This window comes from Varroa jacobsoni, unplaced genomic scaffold (genome assembly GCF_002532875.2).
Source record: "Varroa jacobsoni isolate VJ856 unplaced genomic scaffold, vjacob_1.0 contig03469, whole genome shotgun sequence".
In the NCBI taxonomy this organism is placed as follows: Eukaryota; Metazoa; Arthropoda; class Arachnida; order Mesostigmata; family Varroidae; genus Varroa; species Varroa jacobsoni.
The window spans coordinates 8,061-22,333 of NW_019215030.1; the positions used below are offsets into that span (position 1 = coordinate 8,061).

General features: G+C 42.6%; 1 protein-coding gene and 1 long non-coding RNA gene across 3 annotated transcripts; both read left to right on the forward strand.

The window, feature by feature from the left end:
- Nucleotides 1-651: 651 nt before the first annotated feature.
- Nucleotides 652-3,193, forward strand: LOC111272833 (uncharacterized). The gene is made up of 4 exons (XM_022854475.2): nt 652-917; nt 1,410-1,593; nt 1,793-2,013; nt 2,640-3,193. The coding sequence occupies exons 1-4, from the start codon at nt 732-734 to the stop codon at nt 2,766-2,768; spliced, it is 720 nt and encodes a 239-aa protein (XP_022710210.1). The 5' UTR covers nt 652-731; the 3' UTR covers nt 2,769-3,193.
- A 1,843-nt stretch (nt 3,194-5,036) lies between these two features.
- LOC111272834 (uncharacterized) lies at nt 5,037-13,308 on the forward strand. 2 transcript variants are annotated; one of them, XR_002687752.2, is made up of 4 exons: nt 5,037-5,387; nt 7,365-7,492; nt 7,591-7,952; nt 8,260-13,308. It is a non-coding gene; the product is annotated as an uncharacterized LOC111272834 (long non-coding RNA). The 2 variants fall into 2 exon arrangements; XR_002687753.2 differs by having other exon boundaries at nt 5,038-5,387; nt 7,779-7,952.
- The last annotated feature ends 965 nt before the right edge of the window (nt 13,309-14,273 follow it).

Below are 14,273 nucleotides of genomic sequence, written 5' to 3' on the forward strand. Positions count from 1 at the left end.
CTCCACTGTCGCTGCGATTCACTGACCAACTCCTAAAGCGTGAATGAATTGGTATCGATACGTTCCACGAACGTTTGACGCTCGTCCCTTCGAACAAAACACAACACTTTTTCCCAAACTAGCGCCGCTCAGCCGCTAGTATTTGTAACGTTTCACATTACCATTGAATTTCTGCGAGTGTTTGAAAAACTTGTCTCGAGCTATGGCCAAAAAGCGTCACCCAGAGTGTCGTTACTTTGTTCCGATTAGATATTTTCTATTTCTCTCTAACTTTGTCGTATCTGTATCCAGGCAAGAAGTGTAACTAACCACGCTTAACTGGTTGACGCTGGTTGGACCTTCGTACCAGGTCTAATCCAATCGAGATCGTCACTTAACGTTTGTTGGTAGCTGCGGAGAAAAGTTCAAAGAAGCTGGCAGTCGTCCTCTTATTCGTACCGCTAGGCGTTTGCTAAGTAATGCTACAGGATGTTTATCTCTAGCAATTTTTGTATTGGCCAGCACCATCCCAGCGAGAATTATTGTACTCTATTAGACAGCCCACTATCTTTTTCTTCCATCTTCCAGAACCCCTCGAAACAACACTTACCGTGAATGCTTACTGCATGCAAGCATGTCGAGTGACGTTTGCTTAAAACGTTACCGTTTGGCCCATCGAAAAGCAGCATCTACAGAGTCAACGGCTCAGTACAACTTTGGGTTCTGAAGTGGCCAGAGGTAGAGAAATCAAAATGAAAACGTTTGTAGTGCTGTGCACTGTTATTGCTTTGTGCTGGGCGAAAAATGGACACGTCGTGCGTCCAAAGGATGACGAAGGCGGTGAAGCGACTCCTGCTAAGGCTCAGTTGTGTCCTCAGGATGAATGGGACGGTGTGAAGTCTATACGTGAATACAATAATTGGACTACCGACACCCTGGTATGTTCCTGATTTAGTGTAATTTCTATATAGGCCACTGTTGTTACAGCCGTCATCTGTATTTGAGCATCTGGCGTTTAGTTGTGGTTGCAATAAGTTTGAAATTGAAGTTTCTGATTTATTTCGACAGATCTTCGCCCTAAACACTGGAATAATTCTCTACGCGTATAGTGAAACTTGTACGATTCCACACGGCGTATTACTGATATACACATAATTGTACACGCCCGCTCAATGGTGTGCGTATGTACTGTATTCGATGTGCTTGCTGTTAACAACAACAACAACGGAACGAAAAGTTACTCAGAAGTTATCCTAGCTGCTTGCGAGGGTCTAATAATTCCGAAGGTTTTTTGTTATGAATATAATTTTATGTTAAATATAACGTAGTATTCAGTTAATGGCAGGATCTACAAAAAAAGTCAGCCATATCAGTTTATGAAGAAAGGCCCTTTACCGAATTCAGCTAATTCACCAAACTGTTCGTCTTAGCCGTACATCGAAGGCTTTACGGTGATGCTGATCCAGTTTACTTCGACCGTTGGCTGGCGATGTTACGGAACCGAGATCAGCACACAAAATACTACCAAAATTGTGATGAAAAACATTTATCCTGCACAATTATCTAGTTCGATGGCATTCGATTTCGGAGAAAGGGAAGAGTCAAGTGCTGGAGGTAAGTAGCTGTTCTGTTTTTTTTTCTTTCTCTGATCAATGTCTTAATTATACCGACAATCAAAATACGGTGTTTTTGACATACGTATAAAATAGTAGTCGTAATCCCCAGAACCCCATTCACCGATGCCCGTATTGTAGTTACTGAAATGACCCGCTCACTTCCGTCCACTCGATAAAAAACCATCTATTATATTTAGAACCTTCGAAGCAGCTGATGATCGCTGGCGCATCGTCTAATTTCATCGCATACGCTATGTGCAATGGCAACAGCTCGTATATCAATCTTTTCGTGACGTACAAAAACACGATTACGGAAAATGAGAAGCGGGCTATCAACAAATGGATTAAATCATCCAACTTACCAATGCTTGGCAAATGGGCAGCTATAAACTTCGACACGTGCTCGTTAACAAAAACCGTAAGTGTTAACAAATGCAATAAATTATCCGTGTTTTCCATCCGTCCGAAAAGCGGACTTTGCCATTGCGTCACGACGTATCGGTTACGAATAACTTTTTCGTCTGCTGAACTTAAATAACGCCTTTTACCCCGAAGTGCACCGATTAAGTTGAATAACCGTAGACCGTTACCCTTCTTGTTCCCGTACGTGATGCTTGTCTCCGAAGTATCCAAAATATATGTCTCTGTTCGCTGAATAATTAAAATAACAGAGACGCTTGCAAGGAGTGAATGGGAGTTTTCCCGCATGTTTGTTGGCAGCCGGCTGTCTCGCTCAAAAACCAGAAGGAAACAATACTGAAACTATTGTGACGCCAGCAAATAATCAATCCGTCGATAATACGTTTCCTGTTTTTTTTTTGCTACTATAGAAATAAACCACTTCTGAATGCTGCTATGTTGGCTTTACCCGGTCGACGACAGATTTGTAATACGGTTGTACATATTGTACGATAGCGGAATGAGTTGATGCTGGAAATTGCTGCTACAAAGAGTCGCTACGCTGGATTGTTATAGCTACTTTCAGTTGTTCTAAGTCCAACTAACATATGTGCTTGCTTTGATTGACGTTTATCCATTAATTAGTACCTGTGCAATGGTGGCCAGGACAAATTCTGCTCGACGACCCTACGACGCGCGAAAAAGGTGAGAAAGCACTCCAGCGAGGAATCAAGTGAGGACGGCACCGAAGGGCTGATTTTCATACCCTGGTGAACCGGAAAGGGCGTTAGATGTCAGGACAACTAGCAGGCTACCGCATCTCTTCAGATTCAATCGAACAGCTGATGTTGACCGTGACTTACCGAAATAACATCGTGTACCTAAACATACAACTGTACTTTTAATTCGCCGATTTCAAAATAACTTCCTCGTCGCGTTTGTTTTTACATAATGGATGGCGAAAGTTAGTTTCCGAAGGCTGAGGCGCATTCATTGTCGCCGAAAGGGCGCTCTCCCAGTTATTCCGACAAGCTATTCAACTTGAGCTTGTATCATTTCTACAAAGTGTCACAGAGTAATGAAAACATGTTCGTAAATCTAGTAATACGTAGCTCGTTTTCTAAGGCGAGCATGATTATTAGGCAATAATACTTGAACGAAAAATTCATCTTAATAAACGTTTGGTGACAACAGATCTCCTCGCCTGTGTCGTTGACTTCAACGTCCATGCTAGGGCTTCTCTCTTCGTTTTTGCTAAATACTTTAACGATAATAGATAGTTTTTTTTTTTTTTTTACATAGACGATTTAATAATATGTAGATGCGTTTAAGTTGAAAAATAAAAGAAGGGCTATCAGACATTTTCACATACCATATTCTTAGTTATTTTAATGTGATCAGTCGCCGACAGAATGGTAGAGACTGAACGTATATTCAAAGAAAGACAATGATCACTGAACCCTTGATTAATTTATTAACAAAGGCCACATCTGATCTGATCTAGTCTGGTCTAACAGAGTTAATCATGCGCTCACGGTAAAACCATCGACGTTGCTTATAGAACAGAAAATAACCTTCATGCGACTCACTATTTGCTTAGCTGCCTTTGCTCCGGAAAATTTTCTAAACGCAGTACGTAATAGTCTTTCGAAGTTCAATAAGTTGATTTCGAACCTAACTTACATGAGAGACAAAACGAATATATGTTAAAACGTATTCTTCAGTATGAGTTCTCGTCGCGTTCAAACCGTGGCACGCCTTATGGAGCTCGTCTCAACCTTACGGTACTAAGTTTTAAGAAAAACCACGGGCACAAAGCAAAGGCACAGAAGCAGTCAACGAGATGTGACAAAGCTGTTCTCTCCGTCAGCCCGGAAGGGTGCGCCCCGTCTTCCATTAAAGCAAACGACGATCTTCGTAACGAGAACTATTACAGGAATATAGCCATTGATGTCGGATGATCGCGATGCAATAAACATCGTCTTTTGAGATCGTCATCAGCCGAAGCAAAGCGTGATCATTATTATGATCTAATCACCAACTAGAGATGTTGAAAGCATGCTACAAGCAAAAAAAAAACTAACAATGATTTTTGCGTGGGTCGAGAGGATTATACGATTCACTCCTATTTGGTTTAATAGAAATTCTCTACATGGCACTAGAGAGTCCTTTCTCATCGGTTAATGGGTAAATATATGACATAAATATCCAGAGTAAACATGGTTTTTTTCGCGCTGAAAATTAAGTACGTTTAATTTTCCCTAAACTAAATTGACCAACAACGAGTCGCGCATATACATAGAAAATACGTGATAATATATCTATTTTAGTTTTAATGTTATGGCTAGGAGAAAATCCGTAATATGTATTTAGGCCCGTAGCTTAGGCCAAGAGCTTTCGAAGTATGAAGAAAAAACACTATGAACAATACGAAATACGTTCATGCATCTGTTGCTCATGTTTAATGAAACTAAACGAAGTCATAGTTCCACCATTCAGTTTACATCCCGCCAATCTCTAGATCCTATCCCCGTTTTCATTCAGTCTCAGTCTCTCTCTCTTTCTCATTTACTGAACGATAGCAAGCCTGTTAGAATTCAATTAGCGGTGTGACAGTCACGCTGACGAAGGTTCGTGTCTGTTGAATGTCCCCAGCGTGAAACATGTTTTTCGTCTGCACTCTTCCTTTCCTTTTTCTCTTATACCTCGATTATCAACAATACATAGGGTTCGATTGTTGACTAGTTTTTCGTGACGCACCGCCGTGTTTTGGCTTGGTCGTCGCCCAGCCTCGGCGGTCTTTCTCCGTCTCCAAGGCGTCTGTTTTACTATAAGTGGACGACAACGACCAAGATGACTTCATACGCCGTTCGTAACGATATAGCTCATGGCATGGTTTAGCAGGCTGGTACAAGCGAATCAGCAGTCAATCCAGTTGTGTTGATATGATCTTTAAATATAACCCCTTGCTCTATAACCCTTTAAGAGTTCTGGTCGCTCTTTGAGGTCAACGAGGCCCAAAGGAGCCGTTTCGATGATTCGGCAGGTTCGGCGATTGGCATACCGTTCTGACGGTAGACCAGGAACGACCCGAAGGAAACGAACCAAGAATGATTCGCTTTTCCTAGCTTTTAATCTACTGGCCTATAGCTGAGCCTGCGTTGGCCGTCAACGTGTTGAGATCAGTTCGCGCCTGATGGGAGAGTCTAGCACCACCGAAAGACAGCGGGAAGCCATGATAAAATGAGTTGTTGCCATGTTTCTAGCGCATCGTAGGCTAACAGCTGTCACCACAACATGTGTCTTCCAAATTGCAGCTTGTTAGTTGTCCCGCACGCATGCATGCTTCGGTATCTCCCTCGTCTTGGTGTCCGACGCGGCCCTACCAGCATGGTAAGGCTCACACAACTAGCCAGAATATGTTCGATATATGCATGTGGTAAGATAATGAACTGGTAAAAGGGGCGAACTCTCTCGGATGACAACATGTGATCGTTACATTGATTTCCGCTACATGTTCGCTTTGGCTCGTTGAGGGGTACTGGCCGCTATCATGGCTATGCTGTATCTTAGGTAAGCGCGTCCTGGTTTCTATCGCCTTTAGTAACTGATCGAAATAGCATCAATAACATTGAAAAGCAATAGTTCCACTGCAGTAATCGTGTCAAATCGACATGATTGAGGAGTCTACCGTACGAAATAGCAACAATAGACTTTGCATTACTCTGAACGGCAGCAAAGCGTTCGTAGACTTGAACTATCGTTTACAAAGTATAGAAACGTCGTATGTAGGGTACGGCAAAGGCGTTTGTCAAGTTCAGTGAGTGATCGTTATATTGTTTGGCGTAGCTGATTAGATGAGGTAGCAAGATCAAGGAAAACAATCAATCAATCAATCAATCAATTATTTTTTTCGAGTAAAACAGCATGCTAAAAGGTTAACTGAGCCTCAAATCACTGGACCGTCTTGTTGCTTACCCTCTATATCTGGCAGGTTAATACATAAGGTAAAAGAAATTTACATCGTCCTGGCGAAAACCACACCGACCGTCAGTGCTTAATAGAACATAGCAATCGATAGGCCAGAGAAACCGAAGAAAATTACTAATTGTATGAGTTGCCGTACGATTGAACAAGCTATCCACGACCAGCGCACAACGACCACAAAGTACTTACTTCTATTGGGTATTGCTGTTGAGGGGTTTCAGCCAAAATGCAATGCAGTATGACGTTATTATTACTTGTTACCTAGATATTTTGTACTAGACCAATTTTTAAATACTTCACCCCATCGTACACTATGACATATGTCGTGATATAATCGTTACTTTTCTTAAGTGTATCTTAAATAACTTGGCATAGCTATATTTAGGCAGGCACCTCTCGCCCGCTGCTATTTGGCTTATATAGCATAAAGCTTGTTACTGCAACAGCTAATTGTTGGCAGTCTATTCTATTCCGTCATTGCAGTACACCGCACCAATTAAGTGGGCTATCCCCAACTTGGTAACTCCATCCGCTAACTTTTCCCTAAAAACTAACACATTCGTTTCAAGTAGTAAATTTATTTACCTACACATGCTCTGTACAATAATACCACAACACGCACTTTGTTCTGTAGTACCTTTTTTCTTACAATTACGCATCCTTTTTTCTGTCTTCGGTCTAATTTCTTCTCAGCCCTGGCGGGGGTTCCTCTGGGTTGCGTTCGTCGTTGTTGTGATTATTATAGTTCCTGATGCTGCTGTTGTCCTATGTACGTGGCATGTGCGTCATGTTTCCGTATAAATCAGAAGAAGGCTTCATGTTATGACGATAATGATACGTTGCACTAGGTCGCCTGGTAGGGTCCTCTCGTGGTCGACGATGGAATACGACAGTCAGTCAAACAGACGCAGTCATTCGTTGCTTGTCCGTCGCTTATGAAGTGAACCATGGATAGGCCACAGCGGCGGCGGCGGCAAGCCGGTGCCCCAGTGAACAGTGTCTACTGGCACCGATTTCGCTTTAGAAGCCTTCGTGGTATTAGTAGTGACTGAAGTAATAGCTATCCTCATAGTAGATACTTTTAGAGCGAAGGATTTCACGTCTGCACATCTCGACACAGACAGAATCAACTTCGAAACATCAGTAGAACAAGTAACGCCATAACGGCTCACTGCCATCGTTTGCTGCTGTTATTGGTACCCGCGCGGTTCTATTTGCGCGGGTAAACCAAAACAGCATCAAGTCGTTTTGAACGCCGTCGAAACCCGGCCAGTCCCAGCCGAGGAATATGCGAACACCAATTTGAGCTTCTCGATTCGTGGGCGATGTAAAGACGACTGTAGTGTTGAAGACAACTAACTCCTTGTGACGCACTCCTTTCAGGTTCTTCATCGTTGCCGATCGAGTAGTCTAACTGCCCAGGCTTTCATCGTCTTTCTAACTCACCGATCGACTAACTGACGCAGCGAACTTCAACAGCGGAGAGGTCCTCGATCGGCGTTGCTTATTCTGTAAGTAAATGGCTTCAAGTGTGCGATGAGAACTTTTTGTGAGCCTCCGGTGTACCTATGTAGGTAAACAAGTATTTCTGGCGTTGCTTTCACTTCAGAGGTTCCGTGCTGGACTCATCATCTATGGCAGGTTGCCATCAAAATCGAACCGATACCGAAAAATCGAATAGGCCAGACAAAGAATGACACACACACACGAATGACGATGGCCTTAAATATCTCTCGGCCTCCGGTCCGGTTTTTGCTACATCGGGTGTTGCTGTTGTTGTTGTTGTTGTTGTTGCAGCAGCTGCTGCTGCTGCTGCTGTTGTTGTTGATGCCTACAGATATCAATAGCCAAGGACCAGCTACACGAATATGAAGAGTTCTGCAATGGCATTTGCCTTAGGTGATTCCTATGCGACTTACAATGGACGGTACCAACCCCCGACCTGCCGGCATGAACGGCAGGTTCTCTTGTGTATGTACATTGAGCTCCTAGTTTGATATGAGACGTACGTATGTACGTATACACTGATAATGTGGATAGTATGTGTTAGTGAATCGTGCGGAACAGGATAGCGCATGTTGCTCAAGAGTAGCAATTCTGTCGATAAGCAGTCATCCAGCATCCGGTCGCCAACTCTGATTTCTTTATATTTTTTTCACCCGCCCTTATCTATTTATTCACAGACTTGATTGGTCGTATCTCACAAAAGAACGTGCGATTCATTGGGGCTTTGAGCTTCCATATATATACTTCTAACACTGTGTGTTTTACCGGCCAGGTCTACCTTGCGGTGGCTTCGAAGGTAGCTTCGATTGTGACTCTCTGGTCTGGTACCTGACGTCGAATCGACTGACTTCGATATCGCGCACCGATCGAAACAAAAACAGATACCGAGAAACGTCGTCGGTTGCTGACAGCTAAAAAAGAGGCGACCACAACGCCAACAGCGGCCATTATGGAAGCAGCCTATGTCACAACTATCCACCCACGCATTGTCTGAACGCTACACAAATGTATATAAATAGATAACAGTTGTTACCGATAACTAAGAGGTGTTCTCTTGCGAATTGCTCTTCTTTCTCGCTAGCTACAAACAAAGTGAGAATTGCAAACAGCAAACGTTACTGCGCTCAACAACGTTCGAAGTTTTGGGCTAGATTTGGGCTATTTCTTTCTAACGAACGGCATCTGTAAATAATACCAAAATGGAACAATCTAACCTATACTGCTGCTATGTCATCTGCTATAATACATAATGGTTACAGCTGTAAGCACGATGATAATTAGGAGGCGTCGCTATTGTCCGGCTCATTCGTAACGATGACGCTTATCTGTAGTTTTGTACTAGTAGAGATAATCAAGTTTCTCACGATATGACGCTATTACCCTCCTCTATAATCATACCATTACGTAATATTATATTATAACCGTTACTATGACTACAAGAACTATAACTGCACCGGAACGCCCACCGTCGACGAAGTGTTAACGCTGACGCTGCTTTGAAGTGGGCTGGACCACTTCAGCGACAGATAAGAAAGCTAAGTTTATCGAACGGATGCTGCTTGAGCTAAAACCGTCACTCGGTTAAATTTGCTAAAAATTAGATGGTTAATACTGAAGGTAAACATGAAAGAGGGGTATCGTCCCTGCTTTGTCGTTCAATGGGGTAATCTCTTAATTTTCGAACAAGCTGGTTACCCGAATGATGTATTTATAAAACATTTCACGTCTAGTTATTCAACCCCACTATGTTGGTAGACGACGTGCAACGTAGTGGCCGTCGGTTTATCTAGTTACACCTGTTATTCTGAACGACTGTCCTTGGCCTGACTGGTTACTAATCGTGTTAAACGTCTGCCATATGTTTCGGGGGCCTTTAGCAAGTAAGGTTTCTGGTAGGTCCTTTCCTTCAAACACAAACTGATAAAATTATGAACGTTTCAATTCCTTGTGCCAGAGGCGAAACGCACTACAGTTACTGCACCTTTTCCTAACTGCGTTTTGCCAATTTGACATAGCTATCTGGATCTTTGTTCAGGACTATTAAGTTTTCCCGGCAACCTCAGTCTAATAATTTCAGTCTGACGTACAACGGCGGCCGAGTTAGTTTTCGATCTGCAAGCCATCGCCGTGAGCCTGTGGAACATACAAATTGGGCAGTATGCATAGGGATGCATGTTGCATCGCCAACTACTTATCGTTGCCATCCCGCTCGTCGGTCGCTGAAGTCTTTGCGTTACGTATAAACATCATGCGACAAAAGCGTCACTCGCATGCTCTACTACACACAAGTGAGGGTAGGTGCCTTTCCTGAAATTGATTGATGTGGTAAGTTCGCGTCCAAGCACCGCGGACGATAGATACTTCCAAGCAGACCATAACGATAGTGCAGCTCGAGTTCAATTTCGAATGCAGTCCTTATTTAAGAGCATTTAGTTATTATACCACCGTATTGTCGAACGTATATTTTCCAGCGTTGCGTGATGAACGAATAATTTTAAAATCCATCGAAAACATCATTGTTAGCATGGCTATAGCAGTAGCCTATATGTGAGTTTGGGCGAATGCTCGAAAAGAGCCTGGATGACCGCTAACAACAAATTGTCTATGGGTTTATTGTTGCCGGTCATCAACATGCCAACTGTAAACGGGCGCCGAACGTATCAGTGAATCACACTTTCAAAGATATACCAATGGGATACATCCAACTGGGTTTAAAAGCTTCAGTGAGAAATAATCAGTAGTACTATGGATGGGCGATGTGTATTTTCTAAGTAATTATCCGTTCCTGTCATTATCGTTCGACGAAGGTGGGCATATACCCCACATCAAAGCGGATCGTCTTCAATATTAGTACGATGATGTTATCGGTGTTTTATGAGAGCGTAGAATTTTTGTCACTTTGCTAGAATACGTTGGTTCTCACGCATTTGCAGTTTTTCGTCAACGTTCTAACGGTGCTAACGATATTACGAGGCGAAGACGAGCCTAACAGTCGCAGTTCTGGATGATCTGACGATTGCTTGTTGTAGCAATAATGTTGATGGCAGTGTTGAGGGTGATATGAACCCCATGTAAGCTTTACCTCATCTAGTAATGCCTAACAAAGAACAAAGCCCATCTAAACTGAAAATCGAGCCGTGCACCTATTTGTTTTAGAAAGATCCATTTGTGAATTGGTTACCCCGATGTTTTTTGGCACTGTCACTACAGAAGAGTCATTTTCATATAATAGCAATATTAGCGGTGGCAATCGAAGCTCAAATTAGACTTCTGCATTTTTGTCGAGCTCCACTAACTATGACTAGACGATGCTTCACGCGGTCTCATGCAACGCCGACACAGGCCAGAACGCCAGCAGGTACCCAAATCTACTTGGAGCAGCTAGGCTGCGGATTACTCTACAGGAAGATGTCCTTTCGAGGCTGTCGAATTTCGTGCACACAGAGCGGAAGAGGAAAAAAACGCTGTATTATTTTTATCAACCAAGTACTACTCGGTGAGCTACGAGCGACACACAACAGGTATGGAAAGCGCGACAGCAAACGAACTACGGAGCCATCTTACGGTAAAAGCGTAAAGCTAGCTGAACGTCACGTTCATCCCTGGACCTGACCATCTTGCTGTTTCAATAGGATCTGTCACAGGAAGCGATTAGTTTCCGTACGCTATTTGAAAATCTATCGAGCACTGAAGCTGTTCTGCCAAAAACAGATTAAATTTCCGATCTGCAACGCATTCAAGCGTTGTACAGAGGTCATATGGAGGACATCCTCTTTGCTCTTTGTTCCCACTACTACTCAGTATAAGGTAAAACGGCACGCTCTGTCCGTCGTCTACTGGGTGTTTCCGTTAAGGACAGTTCAGTTTTTCGTACATACATCATTTGTCTATATGGCTCTCGCCTATATGCGAAATGGCACCGTTCGACCCAGTCATACACGTATGCTTTGCAGTGCCAACGGCAGTATAAACAATGCTATGTTATTTTAAGTTACAATATTCAAGCTTCTCCGCAAGTCCATTGTCTCTGCTCAGGTCTATGGCTATAAGCGGTAGTGATAAGTTAAAAAAAAAATTGACACAAAAACACAAAGCTATAATTGACACCCTCTATTATCTGTAGCTGATAGAGGTCGCTGCTGTCATTACCGATAGAGATGTGGCAAAAATTGTGTCGGAAACGCTTTTCAATGTTACATGTACAACAAATGCTTGATGGGCATAAAAAGTTCGATGGTATTACATCTTCATTAGGAGGATAGTGTGACTTTTTCTCGGTAGATACATTGCAAGCAGATCGGTTTATCGTATGTTCGTACGGACGTACAGTTCTATTTGAAATTAACTCAGATAATACATTTGAAAGCGATCCCTTACAGGACTGCGTTGACGCATGCCCATTCAAAGACGCGAACAATACCATGCGCAAAAAAAACTAATTACATGTAGCCGCAATGAATGCTACTGGTGACGAAACGGATCGCAAAACACGGTACGATCGTTGGTATAATCCTGAGCTAGCGATCGTATCAGTTGCCTCCATAGATCGTAGTTGCAGTAGTCGGAGGCAGCTGGCCAAACAAGGAAGAACGAATGTCAAACATATGGTAGTCCGGCTTGCATATATGCATCGTTGGCTCAAGACAATATAGAAATAGTTAGTCGAATAAAGAAGAAAAAACTTGAGTTGTCCTTTTAACAGTTGCAATATCATGGATGTAATTATCGTGTTGTGAACGAATTATGCTGCTGACCATTCGCACAGGGACCGGCGTCGGATCGCTCCAAGAAAACAGACACCTGAGGAAACATCTAGATTTTCCCATAACCTCGTTTTGTCGTTTCGTCTGATTTAGATATCAGAATTTAGGGGGAGTGATACCAGAGAAGGACGAGCAGTCGACGAATGTGCTCAAGGCAAAGCTCTTCTTCATCCTTAGGGCAAGGCTACATTCAGGAGATATTTGGGAATAACGTTGTTGTTACGTCTATTTGAGCATTCGGTGTATCTTCTAGGTGCAGTTTCGAAGAAAACGCCGCTATATTCGTAACTTTTCATCCAAAGCAGACATATTTGGTGGAGATTCGTCGACGGTCACTGGCACGTGGTCGGTTCGAATACAACAGTGAGAGGAACATGTATTTAGAAACAAACAGTTATGGAAGAAGTGAGGTGTCGACGAGTTAGACTCTCAGCCAGTCTACCGACTACAATGGCCAACGATTTTTTCTGGCAAACGCGGAAATGAGGGGTCAATGGACTTGTTCAATGCGACAGGAGTTTAGCCTGAATCTGAAAAAAAAAAAAAAAAACAAATAGGTAATGTTTGGGAAATTAAAGTTTACTTCACTCATGTGGAACTTATTCGCGATTCTTGTAAAGCACTGGTTGGTTCGATATGAAGGTAGAACTTGATACGAAAACGAAGACTTTTGCACTAGCTTGCCGCTGAAGGTTTGATGTCCTATGACGGAAAATAAAATATCAGGTAGTATGATTATGCATATGGATAGCGATGGTTCTATGTTACAGATTTCATATGAGTGAACATTTTAATTTAGCGTAGTCAAATTAATGATGAGGCTTTTTTAAAACGTCGGAAAATTGGAGAAAACTTGCTCTATTGTACATATATTAAATATGAAAATAAGTGTTCACAGATGTCGAAGGTTTCAAGAAAAATAACAGAGGTAAGGCGGCTTAAACCGAATTCCCTTAACTTGGTTTGTTTTAACAAGACATAGACATCTACACATATTGCAACAAAGAAATAAAAAGGTATTAATCTACCAGCCCTTATAGAAGCATTGACAAAGAATATAAGAGATGCCAGACGAGATGGGCGTTTACACCAAAAAACTCCTTTCTTTCTGACCCGTAGGTCATCCAACGGGAGGGCGGCATCCCTACGCCGCAGTAAATAATATTTTTCTCTATCCTATATATATCTATCGAACACAGCACCAGTAGGCAATGAAGTAAACAGGCTCTAAAGGTGAAGGCACCGATACTATTGCTAAGCCGATTGCCAATTGAAGTCGCTGAGGCCGAAGCTGGTCGAGCTGGCAAAATTGCTCTTCGTCACCGATTGGGCTCCTCCTTGCTTTGGCCCAGCTTGCCCCCGTGGCATCAAAGCGTGGGACAAGTTGTATGTATGATGTGGAGCTGTGGTGGCAAGAGGAAAGAGAAGAGGCATTGTTGCCGACGACAGTGCAGTAATGGAACGGTGACGCCTTGATCCTTGCGCTCGCATTATTGTACAATCGATAGCTGCCTCTACTCTATACAGACCTTTTCTTTTTTTTTTTTTGATTCCCCCTGGATAAGTCTACCTTTCATCAAACTGTTGTTGAACACCCGCTTCCCTATCTGCCATGAAAAGTAAAAAAATGTGCTGAATCACCGTACCTGAAGCCTGCAAGTGCACCTATCCAGGACAGCAGTGCGCACCCACGCACACGGGGATGTGCAGAGCTCAGCAATACAAAAACAGCAGAATCACTATTTTGTCCAGTTGCAGCTAACTTCTAGGTCGAAAAACACAGAGAGTAATGAATTGTTTAACAAACAGATTGAGATTGTCATGTTTTGCCATTAATTATTATTAATTTCGAATTTTCGTAATTTTGACGCGCTTGCAGCATGTGACAGGATGGTGCATAAGGCCGTGCCTGACCTGTCAAATAACTGTTAAATCCATATATACACGTAGATAAACTACAAAATACCTAAAACTTAGTTAAACTATTTCATCCAAATGTTATGATGTCGAACAAAGCCAGCAA